The following is a 21,476-nucleotide window of genomic DNA, read 5'->3' as shown; positions in this document are numbered from 1 at the left end:
TTAAAATAAAGGAGTCTTTTAGCGGTAGACATGATTTAAGTTTTTATGATCTTTTAATGGAAGAGACATGATGGAATTCGCAAATAAATATACCTACCATGATTAATTGCAACGCCTTTATCATAAATATCACCACTAGATTGAACATGTATTATGGTGTGTCTCTCTTAAAAAACTATGTTAAGGAGATGAATAAATCACAACAAGTAGTTAGGCTTGTCAATCCATATCAAGTGTTGTAAAACTTGTTTGTTTTATGTTTATGTGTATTTGAAGTAGACTCCCAAAGTATATTTTTGTCCTTAAAATTTTGTTGAATTATTGAGGTTACCTTCTACAAAGTTCAATATTATTTCTCTTAGTCAAGATTTAGAAATCTCATAACAATCCTATGCTTATGCTATTTAATATCAAACTCAAGTTTATAGTAGTAATATATGACATCTTAAGAGGGTAATCTTTTGTCGCCTAAATTGTAACATATAACTACAAACTATTTAGACCACACATCAATAGCACAAGGTAGCGAGCCTTACGATGTTAATAGTTGTTGCTAACTAGTTAGACCACACATCAATAGCACCTAGCAAAAAGATGAGGATGGCTACGAATGGCTTAAAGAGTGTATTGAAAAGTTATACATTTAGCCTAAAGACGAGGACAATTACGAATGACTTAAAGAATGTATTAAAAAGTTATACACTTAGCCTAAAGATGTATTAAAAAGTTATACACTTAGCCTAAAGATGAGGATGGTTATGAATGTCCTAAAGAATGTATTGAAAAGTTATAGATTTAGCCTAAAGATGAGGTTGGCTATGAATGGATGGAAGAGTGCATTGATAAAACTATATTCAAAGCTAAACTATTCAAAAGAAACAACTATACATTACTTCTTTTCCTTTTATAATGGGACACCATATTTGTAAAGAGAAATGTATGGGAAGTATACTCTTTATTAAAAGAAAAGAGCCTTTACCATCAAACCCCCCCCCAGATTATATGTTACAACTTCGATGACTTTTTGTAAGCCAAAGCATGTGGGTGGGTGTACATAATTCATTTGTAGCGGTTTTGGTGGTCCCATGTTTTGCGTATAAAGGATCATCTTTGAGTGATGTGATTGTAAAGTTGTACATAATATCAATGTTTGTGATATTAAACTTTATTACTTATATGATGTAAAACTTTAGATTGCTTGTGTTAAGTACTTTCTGAAAGTACAATCAAGCCCTAATTGTGGGTTTTGGTGATAATGACCACTCAATTAGGGGACTAATGAGATTTATCAAGATGACAAGCAGAGAATTTAGAATCGAGGATATCATACAAAACGGAGGAGCCCCCAACTACAAATGTTGACAACTTCAAACTCAATGGAGGTTTATATTTTTTTATATTTCGAATTTGAGTATAGGAAAAGCCATACTATAAAGGGTGACACAATGCTTAAGCCAACTTATGCTACCAAGTGCTCAATCTTTCACACAAGCATCCTCAAAAGTTTAGCTATGACAGCTTGCTCAACACTCTTTTATCTCTGCTGTCAGGCTTGGTGCGGTAGTGCACCACCTGAGGCATGGTTATGCCGTAGAGCGGCACTGCCATGGGTAAGACGTGGCGTTGCCATGACTTATCTGGCCATTGAGATCTGGGGAGGTATTTATATCTCTTCCCTTCCCTCACAATGGTCTACTTCCTCGCCTAGCTTTTCAGACTGACGCCTTTTGGCTCAGCTCTTGTTCTCTCCCCTCTATTGGTGCTCAAAGCTCTCAAGTTTTCCCTTGTGATTTCTCCATCAACCCTTAAGAGAAAAAGGTGCCAAACTTGATTAGAGAGCAGATCCACTAATTCCTAAACTCAAAAGAGCACTTGGTTCACGTTTTGGCTAGTGGTTGTGTTTGTTACTCTTGAAACTTGCTCCTAGCCAAGCTAGTCAACTCACCCCTCATCTCAAGAGTTAACCCTCTTGACTTGAGAACGAGGAAGAGTTGCAAAGCCCTAAGCCTTAGTGACTAACCTCAATAGTGTGGACTTAGGCAAGCCTTGGTAGTGAGCTGAACCATAGGATAAATCCTTGTGTCATCTTGTGCTTGATTTTCTTCACTTATATTTCATATTGTTGTTGAGGTGATTTCTAGGGTGTGTGGCCGATCTACTTGTATATGGTGTGCCTACCACTTATAGCTATCGATCTGTGAACTACATGCCTGTAGGAACCTTAGTAATTTATCTGATCTAAGTTTTCATACATAGATTTTGAATTGTGCCTCGAAGTGGTCTGCAGGTGTGGTAATGCCACTGTTCTGGGCCGGCAGTGCCACAGGCTCAGAGTGGCAGTGCCACTAGGTGAAATTTAACATTTGCCTAAGTTCATTTTAATAGGCCTATTCATCTCCCCTCTAGGCTAACCAAAGATCCTACACTTTCATGCATTCTTCAGGGTTTTATGGTGAAACATTGACTAAAATTTGAGGTATATGTGATATCAGACAAGTCAAGAATGTCAACAACCTTTAGATAGAAGAGATAGCATGAAGTCACCTATATATATCTATAGTGATCAATATAAAGATTATGTTCTTATATATAACATCACTTGATTGATTATATCTTGTAGAATTTCTCGGCCTCATAATTTACAAGGTTGAATAGATCTAGGCCCCATTGAAAGTGCATTTGCCCCCTATGTGGGTTTTGGTGTATTGATGAGATCCAAATTAGGGACTAATGTGATCTTAATGAGATATATTGCAGCTATTAGTCCCATGAAAGAATCAAAGAGTTGATAAAGATAAATGATATCCCTCAATTTTTGAAGTTGTAAAGGTGGACGAACTCAAAGCGCTCTTCAAAGGTTTTATTTTTGGTTTTGAGTTTAGGATCCACCGCACTATAAAGAGGGATGCAAACTTAGTTGGTCTGAGGAAGATAGAGTGCTCAAGCATAAAAATAAAATCAAAAGAGAGACGCTCTAGCACTCCACAAGCACATAGATTATTTTTCTATGACTGTCGGTGTCGGAAGTCCTGATGTAAGCCGAAACTCCCGACAGTCAGAAGTCACGACTCTTGCCAGAAGTTTTGACTCCCAGTCACTTAGCCTATGTGGTGACTATGGACATCAGAAGTCCCGACCCAAGCCGGGAGTCCCGGCATCGGTGGTTCTGCTGGCCGGCTGTCTACGCTCGTCGGAACTCTCGACCCAAGCTGGGAGTCCCGGCATCAGCGGTGCTGGCTGGTTGTTTAACTGCGCACGTCAAAAGTCCCGACGTACGTCGGAAGTTCCAACCGTTGGAAGTCCCGACATTTGTCGGGAGTTCCAACATTGACTTGCATGCATGGACTTCTGACCCTATGTGAACAGTATTTTCTGTTAACGTCGGAAGTCCCAAGATCTATATCAGAACTTCTGACATAGATCTGAATGGTTAAATTTTCACTTGGAGTATAAATACCCCTCTCTTCACTTTTAATCATTACAGACTCATTTATAGCTGACCCACTTCGTGCTAAACAGCTCCCAAGCAACTAAAGCACCCCTCTCCTTCCCCTTTTGCTCTAATCTTCGATTCTCTTAGGGTTTTGAGTGAAAGGAGAGCGGATTAAGTGAGAGAATCACTTTGGCAAGCTTGAGCACTTGATTTCTTCGTCAAGCCGGTTGATTTTGTGTCTATTACTCTTAGGGGCTTTGCCCCTAGCCGGCTAGGCATTGCCCAAGAGCTTCCATCTTGTGGAAGAGCCTTAGGAAGTTTATATCACCCTTCGATTTCTTAGTGGAAAGCTCAAGTGACCTTTGTGGTCGCTTTGAGAGAGGCAAGGAGGTGGAAGAGACTCTGACCTTGGTGGTCACCTCAACAACGAGGACGTAGGAGCTCCTTTGTGGGGTTGCCGAACCTCAGGATAAATCCTTGTGTCCCGCTTGTTGTTGTTGTTGTTGCGATTGCTAGAGATTACTTGTATTTGTTTGTCTCTTTCTCTCCCAAACTTCCATTTTAGGGTTTGGACTCGATCTACGATTTGGAGGCATTACAGCGTCAAGGGAGTAACCCAACATCTTTACCAAACCACTAGGAAGTGAGGTTGTAAAATTATTTATCCGCAAAGTTAAATTTGGCACTACTTTTGTAGTTCACGTAGGCGTCGAAACTGCTAACGTTTGCACTAGAACTTCTAACAACGTCGGGAGTTCCGACCCAAACGCCGAGACTTCCAACATTGACTGACAGATTTGAACTTAGCATTTGCAGTAAATTTTTAGATACGCCTATTCACCCCCTCTAGGCATTGTTAGATCATTTCACCCATTTTCAAATTTGGGTTTTTTCTGATTGATGAATACAAGTGCTTGTGACTAACCTGTATTTTTGCAAGGAATGCATTCACATTGAGCTAATCACTTCTGGCCACATGGTTTCCTCATCATCGAGGATGATCTGAATGGATGACAGGTATGAAGCAAAGGATATTTGTAAAGGCTAAGAACTCTGTAGAGTCAAGCGCAAGCTTGGCGCTCGGAGGCACTTAACATAGACTATATAGGGCTTTTTTCCTTTGGTGGTACTATAATGGGCGTCCAAGACACAAGTTGATGGGAGCTCGAGTTGAGAGCATTTGGATGTGCATGCATTCTCACCAAGTAAGAACCTAAGTGGCCCCACTAGATATGTTTTAAGCCAAGGATCTTAAAGAAGTTGAATTGAGTGAGATTAGACTTAAAATGAGCTCAAAATATGTAGTGGAGAGTGCACCGGATGATTGGTATACACTTACCCAGTGGATCATCATGTGGCACTATGCATAGTCAATTTCAAATTTGGCCTTGGTAACTAAGTGATCAATGTATGATCTGGTGGTGACTTCATGACACCTTGGTGGATCATCCGGTGAGGCCCACCCTTGGTGATGTGTCAAGTGCCAAACTCACTCGTATGTGACGTATGATCTAGTGGTGACTTCATGACACCCAAGCGGATCATCCTATGAGGCCTTTCCTTGATTCTGTTGGTGGTATGTACTGTATGAACTGGTGGAGACTTCATGACGATGATCTAGTGATAGTGTGCCTCAGCTATGTATCAAGTTGGACAAGTCATGAGACTACATCGTATAATTTGGTGGTGACTTTATGACACCTCGTAAATCATCTAGTGAGGCATATTTAATTCCCCCTCGACCATTGAAAAAATTGGCCTGTATATGATCTCTATATGATCTGGTATGACTCCATGATGCCCGATAGATCATCCAGAGATTTTAGGTGTCTACAAACTTTTTCCAAATGCTAGCATGACCTTCACACGCTATATATGTGACTTTCCCTAACTTATTTGGAGCTACTCTTTCACCTCGGTTGTCAGACTAATATAGAGGGACTTTTGTGAAGTGTGTGCGATCCATCCAAGCTTAGATTACTAACTTGGAGTGTGTGCTTTTATGTGCATCAGGTGTTCTTAGCTTTGTTTTCATCAAAGTGTCATTGAAGATAGTTACTCTTGGTGTTTACTAGCACCTAGATGGTCTGGTGGAGAACTAGGTGACCTTCCCAGTGGAGTTTCTTATTGGGAGGCTCCTAGTGGTGTTCACGGTTTGAAGCCGTCGTTCTAGAGTGGACAATGGGTATGCACCAATGAAGAAGACTTGAAACTTTGTGACTCAAGGAGCTAAATAGAGTCTTTGCGACTCTATGGTGCTCCAACACAAAATAGGGGGTTGTGGCAACAATTTGATACTATGGGGAAATCAAGTTATATATTTGCCTCTTTTATGTTCTTGCATTACTTGCATGTCTTATTCTTATGTAGGGATGTGAGTGGGTTTGTCTGCAAACCTGCAAATAGGCTTAGTTAAGCCTGCTTGTGGGTTTGCAGATAAACCCGGTTGCATCCCTAGGTTTATGTTTTGCTTCTTGTTGTGTGCAAGTTCATTTATGTGATAAATAGGATTGTATCTTAGAGTATGCTTAATGAGAGGTTTATTTTTTACACTTAAGAATCCTACTCTTAGTGTGAACCTTGCCAAAGGACTCCTTAGTGTGATCTTTTTAGTCTTAGGTTCCTTAGTGCAAAAGGGTGAAGTAGATCTACATAAGTTAAGATTATTGTTGCTTTAAGTTTTTAGAGCCCAATTCACACCCCATCTTGGATCATTCGGTCCTTCCAAAGGTACATTAGTAAACTCATGATGACAAACCATGCATGTCTATCTATAGTCAGTGTTGTAAAACCAGTCATGGCTTGGATACACAAGTATCTAAAGTAAGTGTTGTCACAAAATACTTTGCCTCGTGCTTGTTGACATGATGTGGAATTTTGATATGAAATGATTAAGTTTTTCTATGATCTATTAGTGATAAGATCGGCAAACATATCAATGATGATTAGTGCAACATTTGTATTATGGATATCACCACTAGATCATCAGTCGAACGATGTGGTCTTCTCTATAATGATTAATAATGGATGAAAAACAATGACAACTAGTTAGCCATGTTGATTTGTAGCAAATGTTCTAAAATTAGTTGATTTTCTCGAAGTACATTGTCACATGTTTGTTGAAATTTCATTGAATAGTTGAGGCTACCTTTTACAAAGTACAATCTTAGTGGCATTGGACAGATATCCTAGAAATAGAGTAACCATCCTAACTTATATGCTACTTAGGATCAAACTTAGGTAGATAATAGTGGTCGGTGATAAAGGATAATCTTTTTCTCGTCTAAGTTCTCAGTACAAGAACTATAAGATATGGCTATGACCTAAATCCTATTAAAGTTAATGGTCCTACTGCTGTAGATAGCGATCCTTATGACATTAGTATCTGTTGCAAACTATTCAACCATGTCAATAGCACTTATCCAAAGAGATGAGGACATTTTCAAGTTGGCATAAAGAATGTATTATATAGAGTTATATGCAAAGCTAAACTGGCCAAAGGAAACTACTACACATTACTCTTTCTTTTCTTTCATAATGGGAGTTTGCGTAGAGAAATATAAGGCAAATATACACTTTATAAGAAAAAGCCTTTGATGATTAGCTCGACATGATTACACGTTAGTACAACTCAGGTGGCATTGGGAAAGAAATTATTGAAGCCATGGCCTATGGGTGTACCTACACAATCCATTTGTAGCAATTTTGGTAGTCTCCTATGTAGACAAGTTCTATTTTTACTATATGGTTTTTTTAGGTGAAGGGAGTTTTTTTTAATAAAAGTTTTAACTTACAGTATATAACAAGGCGCTACACACAACTATTGCAAAAGAAATAAGGAAGGAAGAATGTGACCTAGTATGCTTTAAGCAACACAGAATCTCGGACTAAAGATACATCTCAAAATAACCCGTCAACAACCTCCTTTTTCAACTACTAAAGGGAAAAAGCTTAAAGTGGTTGCTCGTATTGTCTTGCACTGTGAAGTCTGATGATCAAAATCCATGAGACATCGCTATCCTCATACATGGTTATGGCAAGAAAGGTTTTCTTTAACGATGAGAACCCCCATTCTTATGCCTCATGATGTTAACCTTTCTATGATATATAACAGTTTGTATTTAAATTACCTAGAAACATGTGTTGAGTTCTACTCTGTATTATTGCAACGCATAGGTATTCCACCGCTCTGAATTAGACGCATTCGTTCCAAATTGTAAGTCGCTTTGACTTTTTTGGTACATCTATTTTGCTATGCATCTAGGTATTATAATATGTCTAGATACATAGAAAAATGGATGAACAAAAAAAGTCAAAACGACTTATAATTTGGAACATATGGAGTATAACACAACACGCAACAATCGCTAGGAGGCACTATTTTCTGCACAATTATTGTTTTTGTGTCTAACCGATTTCTTCAACTAAATACGAAAACGGAAGTTGATATAGCAACCTAATATGAATCGAATTCATAATTTGAAGTCTGCAGTATGTACTCCTAATCCTAAGTAGAACCACGCTCGCTGTACATCGATCTGGAAAACTCAAAAACGCACTTTGCCTATGCAGTACTGTGCTCCGTATGCACAGCACTGCGTCTCCGCTGAAAAACACAAGTGGTTCCAGTCGTATGTGCCGGTACTTGCGCTCAAGTTGGGAACAAGACTTGTTGTAAAAAAAAAAAGGTTGGGAACAAGAACAAGACGAATCGCCCCCCGGACTGCCCCAAAGAGGCCAAGACAAGACTACGTACGTGCGTTGCACACGGTCCTCTCGCGCGCCCCGGCCACTTGGCCCGCCGCACCTGTGCCCGTGGTCCAGCCACGTCCACCTCCGCTGTTTCCGCGGCCCGATCGGCTCCTCGCAGTCGCGGCAGCAAGCAACGCGCGCGCGCGCCGACCTCACCACGTCCGCTGCGCCTGCCCGCACCCCCACCCCACAGCGGCAGCGTGCAGGATAAGCCGCTTGTGGCCGCCTCGCCCTCCCAATCACGACCACCACCCAGTCACCACGCCCGCTTATATGCCGACCCCTCGCCGCCTCACGGAGAAAAAAAAAAGACCATTGTTTCATTTCATCCCGAGTTCCCGATCGCTCGCAAAGAAGCTAGCTTTTAGCATGGTGTCGGTGGCGTTCGGCAGCACCGTGGCGGCGGCCGTGGCGCCGACCTCGGGGAGGACGCGGCCGGCGCGGCGGTCCGTGCTGGCCGTGCCGCCCGCCGCCACCAGGGGCGGCCCGGCGCCGGCCAAGGAGGAGAAGGGGCTCGGCGAGATCATCTTAGGCTTCATCTTCAAGAAGGACCAGCTGGTGGAGACGGACCCGCTCCTCAACAAGGTTGGCGGCGCGCCGGCCGCCGCCGCCTCCAGCGCCAAGCCGCCGCCGCGGGGCGCCGCTACCACCGCCGGCAAGAAGGCTGCCGGCGGCGACGATGGCGGCAGCGGCGGCGGGTTCAACCTCGGCGGGTTCTTCGCCAAGAAAAGCAGCTGAACATGTCAAGTGTGCGTGGTTTATGGATTGTCGAACTCAAAGCTGGATTTGGCTTTGGGGGGGAAAAAATTTGGCTGCGCATATATACGTGTGGTGGTGTGAGGTTACTCTCGCTCCCCCAAAAACTCAAGTGATCTTTGATGACATATAATGTAATATACTTTACTTCCCGCTGCACCTGTGATTCTTTTTTTCCCAGCTAAGTATATGACAAATGGGTTATTACAATGGTTAAGCTATTTAGCTGACCATGTTTGATTTGTCTCCCATCGTACTTTACTCTTGGTATAGCAATAGTAACTTGAGAACAAGTATCGATTGGCTTTGCTGTGCCAATTTACAATTTTACAGTTTAGGAATTATGGACTCTACTGACTCCAGAATTCCAGATATGGTGTGTGTATATATATATATATATCAGTCTCAGATAAAAAGGTTTACCTCTCTTTGAGAGACACAATAGACCCAGTAACCCAACAGAAGTATTGGTATATAAACCGAATCGATCAGTGATGTTTTCGCAAGGAATTCCTGGAGATGATCGGTTGACAACCAAGTCGGAGACACAAGTCCTTCCTTTATTGTGTAGTATAATCGTCCTGCTCAATTTCTGGATCAGATGAGTGGAGTTCCAGTTGCTGATTCGCCTTGCAGAGTTCCTTCTGCCTTGGCATTGATTGTCATGTTACAAAACTGAGGGCACATACCCTTTGAATGGAGGGAAAGGATGTAAAAAATTTATGAACTCTGATCATATCTCTGTACAGTTGATAGACTCTGATCATATCTCTGTACAGAGGCAGAGCTGTCGCAGGAACTTTTCATGTTACAGCTTACAACCACACAGGGACAGGACAATTAGGACATTTTTGCCTTTGCAAAGAATATCCCAGCAAAAAGACCTGGTGAGAACATGCAGAAATGTGACAACGTTAGGGTAACATGGGTAAAAAGAAGGACATTAGAAAAATATCATGGGCCAAATAAATACTTACCAAAAACTATGCTACAGAAATTTTCAACGCTTACAGGGACATTGAACAGCAAAATACCAGCAATCGAAATGGGTATCTTGTTCAGAGAACCAACAAGACTGAAAAAGAGAACAAAATGATAAGGACTTCTCTGCTCACAGGAGTGCAGATCTCTTCTCTTTTTTAAGTAAACATTTTTGTGGGCGCCACAGTGGGCGCCACAGATTAGTACTGCCGTCTCACCTATACGTTGTTGGACCAGTCTCATGCAAAAACCACACTGATGAGAAGCTGATGGCTAGACCTAGCAAACCACTAGCTGTTGCAACAACCCAGAACATAGGCTCTCTGATAACTTCACTGCAAATCAAATGAAAGTCATATATATGTGCAAATGAAGAAGCATGGACAGTGATAGTTGTACCCTAGAGGCAACAATTTGTGATGATAAAAAAATGTTAGTTTTCTTGGTGCATCTCATTTGACTTCATATTTAAGTTGGTCGCAGAGATAATTTTTTTTTTTAAAAGATAGGCCAGGGCGTACTGGCAATTCGCTAGAAAGGAGGTGAGGCACTGGGTTCGAGCCTGGGTGGCGTCGCTCTCAATTGGAGCGCTCTACCAAACAAGCCAGTGCTCGTTCCCAAAAGTTGGTCTCAGAGATTAAAGCATCTTTTGTGAGCAAATTCAGAAAGCTTTTTTATGAAAGGAAGTTTATTTTTAATGTGGAGTATGACGAAATGAAGTTTAATATGTTTTGACTAAACTGGAATAAACAGGTAAAAGTTAATGCATAACATGTTTATGATCTGCTTCCAAAAAACATGTCTATGATCAAATCAATAAAGTTAACTACTCTAAAATGCTCAGGCCTCGAAAAAAGAAATAATAGATACATGAATACATTAACAAACGGCTCAGACCAAGTATTTAGTCCACACCATGAAAGTTTATTTTTATTTAAAAAAAGTATGGTTAACATGGAACAAGATGAAATTCTTACGCTTGATAAACATATTCCCACTCATCGAAGATTACAACCAAAATGAGTGCGAATGGAATTGAGAGCGCATTGTTGAGTAACACCATAGAAACTTCATTGAGGGAGCCAGATTTTGTTGATTGTTTAGCTGTATCCATCAAACGCCTTAGTGTAAGCTGTTATAAAAGGATCACACATTAGAGGTGCTGGTGGGACACAGCAGAACTAATAAGGTTGACCTCATAAAAAAAATAATTAATAAGATTCAATTAAGCTTTATATTGTTCTGATGTTGATTATGGACTTTAAGGAATTATGATATGAACTAATTGATTATACAATTAAAAGTCAAAGATTCGAATACATCACAGCAACCTCTGCACAGCAATCCATTGAGATTGTAAAAAGACCTGATGTGTAAAACTACTAGCACAAGATGAACTAACCGAGTAGCCTGCTGTTAAAAAGCAATTCAGAATTTGCCACGTATAGCCAACTAGATGGAAAGAGAGATCTGTAATCCCCCCATATACAGCCGATACAATCTGCAAAGGAAGAGAGACATAAACTGCTCAGGTAAAAAAAATTCATGCTATTCTGGAGGTGAAATCTTCGTGAAGGTCAATAGTGAAGTCATTACTTTGATATATGGAAGTCAAAGAAGGGGCATTGCAAGCAAGAATGAACCTACCATCAGAAACAGTGCAGCCCAAACCTTCTTATTCTGACCCTTCCTGAATATATATATCTCTCCTATAGCCGTTATAATATTTGTCATGTTCTTTAATATTGTCACCATTGCGACGTTTATGTACTTCAAACTGAAGAATTGCAGAGACAAAAAGAAAAGGAGGGCTAATCAATATTACTGCAAGCCTACCATACCAATAAAGTTTACTTCAGAACTGAGACAACTAAACTTGAAATGAAAAAAAGGTGGAATACTGTGACATTTGCCTTCCAGGTTTAATCCACCTAAAGGTTACCAACAGATCATCATGTAACATGTATATGCAGTCTGAAGCAGGAAGTACCTGTACATTCCAGTTAGTAGCATGCCCATGAAAATAAGATTCACCGGAATCCAGACTTTTATCAGCTTCCATGTGAGTTCCTCCGTTGAAATGACACGGAAGAGCTCAAGTACCAGAAGAATGACCACACTTATAAGGTTCTGAACCACAAAGGGAAATATGATCAGTTGCTTGGCATTGAACTACAAAATCTCAGGCCGCATGAATAAACCGCAGAATAAACCGAATCACCTGGTATAGCATCAGTGATATTCCAGCATCGAAGTTGTAACTGGAGAGAACCACCTTGTTGAGCAATATCATGCTGCAGGAGGCGATGCAGTAACAGATCCCAGAAAGCAACGGCCCGGCCTTGTTTCCCAACTTGCTCTGCTGCTTCTGAAGCAAGGTGTCGAAGACATCAGAGGTCTTCCTCGATAATCTGGACACATCACGCGAAGCGATTGGCCAATTTGTAAACTAACAATTCCCGGGTGAACGTAGGCACGTAGCACAGAGAAATTGGGCGGGGTGTTAATTACTAAACGTACTTGTTGGAGGCCGCTTTCCTGGCGACATTGGCGGCGACTCTGATGATGGAGTTGTTCTTCTGCTTGAGGTAGCCGTGGATGATCTTGTAGACCGAGGCGTCGGCGTTCTTGACGGCAACGGCGGCGACGCTTGTGTTACTGGGGGATTTGGCCTCCTCGATGTCATCGCACTCGGACCTGAACTCCAGTGACATGGACGCCGCCGGACCTGGAACTGCAACGCGTCCACCCCCATCCCATCAGGACACCAGCGGCGGGCACAGCATGCACGAGTCCGTGGACATGATCGAAATCATCGAACGAACGAGAACAAGCTGGCGTTACCTGCAAGGAGGAGGCCTCCTGCCGTCCGGCCCCAGAGCAAGAAGAGCGGCGTCCGGCGGAGTTGGCGGTGGCTGGAGGTGAAGAGACGGAGGGGAGGAAAGGGAGAGGCGGTGGGGGAAGCGGGCGGTGGGGAAAGGGGAGAGGAGATGCCTTTCGACGGCATGAAGGGGCTTGGGGAGGACGTAAAGGGGGTGATGCGGTGGTGGTGGTGGAGGAGGAGGAGGCGCGGGGGTCAACGCGGCCGCGGTCCGCGGCCTCGGGGCGCGGAGGAGGAGGGAAGCCGGCGTGCGGCGGAAGGGAGGTCGATCGGGCTCGGCGGGAGGGACGAGGCGGAGGCGGAGGCGATGGTCAAATCTCAAATCAAATGAGGCGGGAGTACAATAGTACAGTGTGGACGGGAACTGTTGGAGTCAAACTCAAGTCACCAGGCGGCAAGGAAGGTCAAAAAGGGTTTCGACACATGGACGTGTAGCCCTTGTTTTAGTACCGTGCCGGTTTAGTTTCCAAAATTTTATAAAATTTTTCAAGATTTTTCGTCACATCGAATCTCTGGACGCATATATGAAGTATTAAATATAAATAAAAAATAAAACTAATTACACAGTTTAGACGAAATTCACGAGACGAATCTTTTAAGTCTAATTAGACTATGATTGGACACTAATTGCCAAATAACAACGAAAGTGTTACAGTACCATTTCTCAAAAAAAATCACCAACTAAACAAGGCCCTAGTAGTAGGATTGAATAAGCTTATGCTAAGTCTGTCTACCCAACAACCATGTGTTTTATACAGTTTCAACACATAGATTTTTTCGCACAATAGAATTAAGATTCAACAACCTCCACTCTCCTTCTATCTCCAGACAATCACAAATCACAAGATCACAGATCCACAGATCACAAGAAACAATTTTTTTCTATGGAAAGACAAATCACAGATGGCAGAGGAGGAGGAGAGACCTGTCCAGCCAGCAGACGCGTGCGTGCTTCGTCCAGCCAGCAGGTCCAGCCAGCAGACGCGTGCGTGCTTGCGTGCTTCGTCCAGCCAGCGGCACGGTGCGGGCAAGCAGACGCGTGCGTGCGTTGCGGAGCTGGGGATCGGAGCAGCAGAACGGAGGGAGACAGAGAGAAAAAATTCGTGTTTTTTTTACTAAAACGCATGTGTGTTGTATAGCATTTCTGTATGTTAATGCTTACACCCGAGCATCCATCCGCTCGAATGCTTGCTTATTGGGCCTGCGGACAGGCCCAGGCAACCAGCTTCTGGCCTCCCTAACTCCTACAAGCATTTCCACACTCCTGACCGTAGCGGCCGCTTCAACCGTGCCCACTCTGCCTTGCTCTGCCTCCACCGCGCCATCCACCCACCGTGGCCGCGACACGTCATTCGCCCGCGCCCACTCTGCCTTGTTGTGACTGTCGTCCCCTACAGCGCCCCATCTCGCATCGGGACACCATCCCTCGTCACGCCCCTATCCCACCTCGCCTATGGTGGCTATAGTGTTCATCGCATAACTACCACACCAGCGCCACCAGGACGAGGTCGCCGCCAGTGCTCCTACGCCTAGGTGTACGTTGGGTCGTTGTTCTCGAGGTCCCCCCTGACCCGACCTTGCAAGCTACCACAGTTCCCCACCATGTAGGTCATGGTTGCCCCGCGATGTCGTGTTTCTAGTGTTTCAAATGTTTCAGATAGATATTTCAAGTGTTTCATCTGGATGTTGCAAAAGTAGATCTAGGATGTTGCATACGTTGCAATGACAATATATGCATGTTGCAAGCATATATTTCGAGGGTTTCAGGTGTTTCAGACTTATGTTTCAAGTGTTTCATCTAGATATTGCAGAAGTAGATCTGGATGTTGCATAACATGCATGTTGCAAGCATTTGTTTCAAGTATTTTATACGTATGTCGCAAGTGTTTTATCTGAATGTAGCATATGTTTTGCAATGGCTACTCACGTGTTTTCAAGTGTTTCAGGCGTTTTTGTAAGTGTTTCAGACGTCTATTGCAAGTGTTTTAGCTGTTTTACGAGATATGTTGCAAGTGTTTTATCTGGATGTTCTAGAAGTAGATACGGTATTGCACATGTTGCAATATGATCCACCTGCCACAGCCATCTGCTGTAGCTGCTGGGGCACCGTGCATTCGTGTAGAAAGCAGAGGAGGATGGTGGTAGGGGCACATGTAGTCCCCACATGCGCGTGGGAAAGCAAGGGAGCGACGTCGCTGGAGTGGAAGGGAGTGGCACAGCAGGGAAGCACGAGGAGGAGAGGGTGTGGGAAGCAGGAAAGCACATGAAGCGACGCGGGTAGTCCCTGTCTGTACATGCAGTAAGCGCGGGTGTGGGTGTGCAGCTGTGGCAGAACCACCCAAAATAACACACCTTTGGAGGCGCTTGTCTTCCACTAGACACTAAGCACCTCGAAAACAAGCTATATTGGACGGTTCCGTCGAGCATACCCCAAGAGAGAGCTCAAACAATCCACATTTTTTCTCTAGGATCCAATAATGAGAACGAGTTTACAATACTTAGTCCATTTCATACATCAAGAGTTCTCAGACATGCATTATTACAATATCAAGTTCAGAGTACGAAATTTAAACAACGGAATTGAAATAAACTTCTAACGATAAGATACAAGGATCCGTCTGTGCCCACCAGAAGAATCCACCACTCAACAGCTACTCCTCAAGCTGCACCTGCAATAGAGGTAAATAAACCCTGAATACATAATGTACTCGCAAGACTTACCCGACTAGTGGGAATAACTTTCTGACTCCAAAGGATATGATAAGCTTTATGGTTTCCTAGGTTTCCTTTTTGCGAAAAGCCATACTAGTAGTGAATCCTTATGGATATTCTTATTAGCAGTCATGATTAGTTCATTTATCTAGCCATTCTATGTAAGCACATGTTCTTCTTTTAAGCAAGAGTTGAGCAATCATATCTATTTCACCATCTTTCATCTTACAGTTCTTACAATGGTGCTAGATCATAGACAAGTCGTACCATATTATACAGTGATTCATGAATCAATGTAGCCTAGCTAGATACCCCGAAACACATGCTTCGCTTGTACCCTAGGCACAAGCAGGACTAACCCACCACTCTTCTATCAAGGGGTCCAGATCCCCATCTAAACTTAGACTTCAAGCCCCCACTCATGAGTCCTGGACTCAGTATGGTGCTTAGACCTCCACCATCCCCGACTCCAATCAGTCGATCTGAAAAGAGTCAGAACCCATGACAAGAGAGCAACGAGCCTTCCCTGCTCCCATAAATAAGTATGTGCTCAGGATAATAAGTCTATGACCTGACTAGAATCCAATGCAATGCTCGGTCCTCAACCGATATGGACAGAGAAAATAGTGTAACCAAGCTATGCCCCGTTGGTTGTAGGACATAATCTCTTACACCCATCTATACACGTACCATATCCTTGCCCAGTCTCCATTTTCTTTCACCATTTTATCATGAGAGTGATAATAATAATCACCTTTGTCGGGTTTATAAACCCAGGGTCCCTCGAGGACCGGCTTCCACACTCGGGCTCGGCCTAGGAAAACAACATATAGTTCATGGGCCGGCCCAAAAGTCTAAAAACACAAACAGGCCGAAAGGGCAGTCCGGTCGCCGACCAGAAGGTCTACCCAAAAGAACAAGTGCCCGTTCGTCAACTTCTTTGGCCCACCTCTCCGACCGGAGCACTCGCTTCAGGCACCAGCCGTCTCCAAGTAGTCTCTCCAATCGGAAGGCCTGGCCCAAAACACTGCTTCCGACTCCAACCCCACGACCAGGGCTCATGGGAACCCTGCTCACCGCTCTTCTCCAACCGGTGCACTGAGAACCGACTGGAGCCATCCAACCGGGGACACCCCATTCGGAAGGAACCAGAAAACGTGCGGAGAAAGGCAATGCATGGCTCACAAGTCAAAACCACTGTACCAGGGACCATACCCTGCACGAAACAGCGCTCTGTAGGCACCCTGACACAAAGTGTTATAGGGGTCGCTAAAAACTCCCATACGGAAAGCCCCCCCGCGTGTCTCTGAACATCGATCGCAGTATGGGCTCCAAGATTTGCCATACCGGGTGAACATAGCGCGGCTCCTCACATGCCACTAGGCATCAAGAAGTATTTGCAGGTATCGGCGTCCATCCTTCCTAAAGAAGATAGCTCGACCTTCCATGCGCATATGATATTCTACAGCGACATCAACAATATTGAGGGCGCCTACCATTATCCAGTCTTCATCAGCATGGGCAACAAGGCTTAGAAACATCCGTACTCTCTTTCTCTCACCTGTAAAGCCATCCCCTTCATCTATAAAAAGGGATGCGCTCCCTCCTGCGAAGGGACGGACTTCTTCAAGTTCAAACTCACTAGATCAACATCCCACAACCGTAGAACCACCAAGTTCCGACCGCAACCCTTCTGGTCGGAGCCAACCGAATCTCTTGTACACCCCATCTCTCTTCCTCTCGTTTGTAACCCCACTGCAAACTTCGAGCACCTAGGCTCAGGAATAAAGTCACCAACCGACCCTGACTGAACGTAGGGCACGTTGCCTGAACCAATATAGATCCTATGTCATTGAGTGCTAAGCCACCTCCGATCACAACGTACAACAAAACTATAAATATTTACTAGTTGGTCATTTTCTGCACCGACACACCTATTGTGAGTAACGTCAGGTTACTCACGCTACCAATAGCCTAAGCATAGCAGGTACTCGACCTATGCTAGTAGGACTCCTAGGTAGGTATATCTATGCATATAGTTTCAATATAAATCCTATAATATAAATGCACATCACATATATATATCCAGCGATCATTCAAAATAAGGGTTATGCACCGGGGCTTACCTTGGGCAGGCGCGGTGTCAGCTCAGTCAGTCAGTGGCGACTTCAAGACCTCCTCTTGCATGAGGATCTCCTCCTCATAGTCCTTGATCACCTCCTCGAACTCGTGGTCTCCGATGGTCACGATCTCCGCCAACTCATTCTCTACATGTATGCGATGATGATGCAACACTTAGTATTTTAGCAACAATAGCTCCTAAATTAAGAATACACATGGTAAACTACTAAGCTAGCTCTAATGACTAAAATACTAAACTAACTATCATCTTCATCAAGTAAAGTGTTGGGTTCAACTAACAAACACCTAGCTTTACAAATGAAGGATATATCTTTATTTCTACTATTGATTTAATGTATATTTAAAACAAAGAGCATTTAACTACCCTTATGTTATGTCTATTCTAAAGCTAAAAAATTACAGTGAGCACATAATAATACCATGAAGCTACTATAAAATTTTCAAAGCTACAGCTATCACCATATTGCCACAAAAATTCCTACAATATTTAACCTAATAATATTAAGCACATTCAAATGATTTAATAGTTCTAGGTATCAATAAATATATATATATGAACTAAATACACCAACAGATAGAGCACAATTTTAGAAACTAACAAATTAGTTTGACAATTTTTGGATACCTACCTAATTTTATATGACTTATCAAAGTTTAGCTCAGAATTAAAATGAAAAGCTATTTCTATTCGCCACGAAAAAGATAAACTCAATTCGGCCCAACGCGGCCCACGCGGCGCAACGCGTGCGCGGTGGCCCACGGGCGAGGCATAGCCCACACGCGTAGGCGGCCCACGTCGAGGAAGCCCGCGCGCGCCGGCACTCTTGCAAAAATACCCCTAAACTATGAGCAAAACAACCCGTAGTCCATATTTCTTTTTCTATAGACAACGACTTTGTAATGGAACCCTCGGATCTTTCTCCTCTTTTCAATGGCAAGGTCCTCGGCCATCCCCGCTCGCTCTGGTGTGGCGAGCGGTGGCACTAGCGCTTACATTGGCCACACAGGACCCCCGCTGACCTATCTACGAGGCTGACGCTCACCTAGGGTTCGACGCGAGACGATGGGCGGCGGTTGCACGAGCCGAGATGCCATAGAGGGACTTCTCCATGATGGTGGGCACCCTACGGAAATGGCGACGGCGTTCAGCCGAGCCACAACAACAACAAGGCAGTAGGGGTAGCGAGTGAGCAACGACCACTCACCAGTGACCTTACCGAGAAGCCAGCTCGGCCGGAGATGACCCGAGCGAGGCTAGCCATGTGCGCGCTACGAGGTGAACGGCGGATCGCAAAGGCACGACCGCATCAGTGGTGAGGAGGCAGCACTAGAGCTATGACTAGCGTGTGCATGACAAAGAGGAAGCTAAGGCTAGCTAGTGGTGCAAAAAAATTGGCGCGGGATGAAGTGGTGGAGACTGGCCATGATGCGGGCGGCGACGGGCCTTAACGGCTTAATGGCACGGCGGCGGGCAAAGCTCCAAAATTGGAGCTTGGCATGACACGAGTCAAGGTAGGGTGGGGTCGGCTAGAGAGGGGCATCAAGGTGGAGATGCGAGCACGAGGAATTGATGAGAGGTGCTCGCTCTTTGGCTTCACCGTGACACGAGGCGATGGCGGCGGAAAACAGAGAGAGAAAGAGGGAAAGAGAGAGACAGCGTGGTAGGTGGGCTTAGCTCATCCATGCATTGGTAGGACGCGAGTGGTGAGCATGGGAGGCCCAAGCGTCGACGCTGTGGAAAACACGTGCGCGCGTCCGACCGGCGTGGCCCATGCGCCGTAGTGCCATAAATGGCATGGCGACGGTGGCTCACCCATGTGCGCATGGCAGAGGTGACACGCATAGGGATAGCAAAAGCACAGAGGTGCAGCGGATCAGTGCGGACGCAACGACGACATGACAGCAGCGTCGTGATGTGAGTAGTGCCAGCAGTGCAGACGCAACAGCAGGGCAGCGTGGCTGTGGTGGCACCCAAATGGCAGTGCGAGGCAGAGCAGTAGGGCACAGGGCCAGTGGCTCACTATGGCTGGCCTTGGCCAAGCCTAGGTGGCACGATGGCAGCGACGGCAGCACGGCATGGCGGTAGGACAGCCAGGCGTAGGTGAGCGGCGGGCGCGGCGGCTCACGGTTGGCGGCTAGCGGCGTGCCTAGGCTACGGCAGCAACAATCGGCTAGCGTGGCCACGTGCGCACGTGCACGCGCGCCCGGCACACCGACGTCGCAACGTCGGGGCAAGATGGCCTGGTGACTGCGCCCAACATAAGAAGACGGCCTTACTTCATGTTATACATGGATTTTAAAGCGTTTGAGACGTCTAAACTGTTGATCCAATCCTCAACCACTTTTGCTATACCTTAGAGGGTATATTAGGCTACTAAAACAAGCCATAATACTACCCTACTCCTTAACCCAATCTCTCACAATAAATTGCTAAACATAGAAATGTCTATCAGTCGACAAACTTGAAAATTTCTAAGTTTTAGAGCTGAATTTGATTTCCATTTGCGATCTCTAAGCTAGTGGAAATATTAGCTAGTAATATCATTTTTCGACCGCAAGTATTTCATTGTCATCTATAAAGTTTGTACTTCAAACTTTATTTAAGTATCACACACATGTTCTATAGTATTTTTGCTTAATAAAAATTGGTTTTAAACCCTAAGTGATATAACATAACTATCGAATCAACTTTTGCTCCACATTTTAGTTGATCGTTTCGAGTTATAGAAATTGATCTACACACTTTATCACTTGCATTAACACATAAACATGATGCTCATGACATATTTTAGTAAATGATTTATGGTGTAACACCAAGGGTGTTACAACAGTAGGCGTGGGCGTCCGGACACGCGTGTCCATCTAGATGTCCCGGCGCTAGCACTGCCATTTTGAGCTTAGAAGAGTCCCAACTCTAAAACTACATAGTTTCTATAGCTTAAAGGAGTCGGCAAGAAATCACGTTTAGAAACTGCACCATACAACGTAGTAGTTTCTAGTGCGTCGCATCCTCACTCCTCAGCAAGGCACGTCCTTGGTGGTAGGCTTTCATGGCTTCCCATCCAAGGGCTCCGCGGACATGACAACTGTGCGGATGCGTTGTCACCGGCGTAGCGGGACACACAAGACTACATGAGCGGGCATGACACATGCAAGGGTGAAAGCCCTAGTTTGGTTTTAGATAATTGATGAAACCCTAGGACTAACATTTGATCTAAGTGTGTGAATTAGATAAGGTAGTCCAATCCAAGTGGTGGAGCTAGATGATGGTCATGGTGAAGGTGATGGCCACAAAAAGATGGATCAAGTGCTTCACATTTGAAAAACAAAGAAAGAGAAAAACAAAAATAGGCTCAAGGCAAAGGTATAATGATAGGAGCCATTTTTGGTTTGCACTTAAGACATCATAGAGGGTGTGAGTGATTTAGGATTGATAGCCGTACTATAAAGAGGAGAAATTTTTGGCTAAGCGGTTATTGAGTGCCACTAGGTGACATGATTCTTGCATATGCATTAGGGACCTAGTGTGCTAACAATTGACCCTTATAAAATGCTTTGAAAAATGCTAATATACGTGCATACAAGTTATACACATTATGGTTAGCAACTTGGAAGCAAGGGTAAAGAGTTTGAGGAGTTAGATTTTGTGAAAGGGGTCACTACACGTGACCAGACACTAGTCTCGATATGACCAAATGCGTCTGGTCAGTTGACCCGAGGTGGTACAGACTTGGCCAAGAGGGCCACAGTGTGATCAGACATTGGGATCAGACACGGTGGCTGCGTTCGGTCACTCGGTCTAGAGGAGGCGTAGCATGA

At 44.1% G+C, this 21,476-nt stretch overlaps 1 protein-coding gene and 1 pseudogene across 1 annotated transcript; one reads left to right on the top strand and one right to left on the bottom strand.

The window, feature by feature from the left end:
* The first annotated feature begins 8,432 nt into the window (after window positions 1–8,432).
* Window positions 8,433–9,100, top strand: LOC136537690 (uncharacterized). The gene has a single exon (XM_066529647.1). It carries the CDS (start codon window positions 8,459–8,461, stop codon window positions 8,921–8,923), a length of 465 nt encoding a protein of 154 aa, XP_066385744.1. The 5' UTR covers window positions 8,433–8,458; the 3' UTR covers window positions 8,924–9,100.
* Window positions 9,101–9,323: 223 nt separating this feature from the next.
* LOC136537689 (GDP-mannose transporter GONST1-like) lies at window positions 9,324–12,929 on the bottom strand (annotated as a pseudogene).
* Window positions 12,930–21,476: the final 8,547 nt, after the last annotated feature.

This window comes from Miscanthus floridulus, chromosome 2 (assembly GCF_019320115.1).
Source record: "Miscanthus floridulus cultivar M001 chromosome 2, ASM1932011v1, whole genome shotgun sequence".
In the NCBI taxonomy this organism is placed as follows: domain Eukaryota; kingdom Viridiplantae; phylum Streptophyta; class Magnoliopsida; order Poales; family Poaceae; genus Miscanthus; species Miscanthus floridulus.
This window is presented reverse-complemented; position numbering and strand designations above follow the sequence as displayed.

What these genes read in the sequence shown, in the direction of transcription:
- LOC136537690 (XM_066529647.1), top strand. Translation starts at nt 8,459, where the DNA reads ATGCCGACCCCTCGCCGCCTCACGGAGAAAAAAAAAAGACCATTGTTT.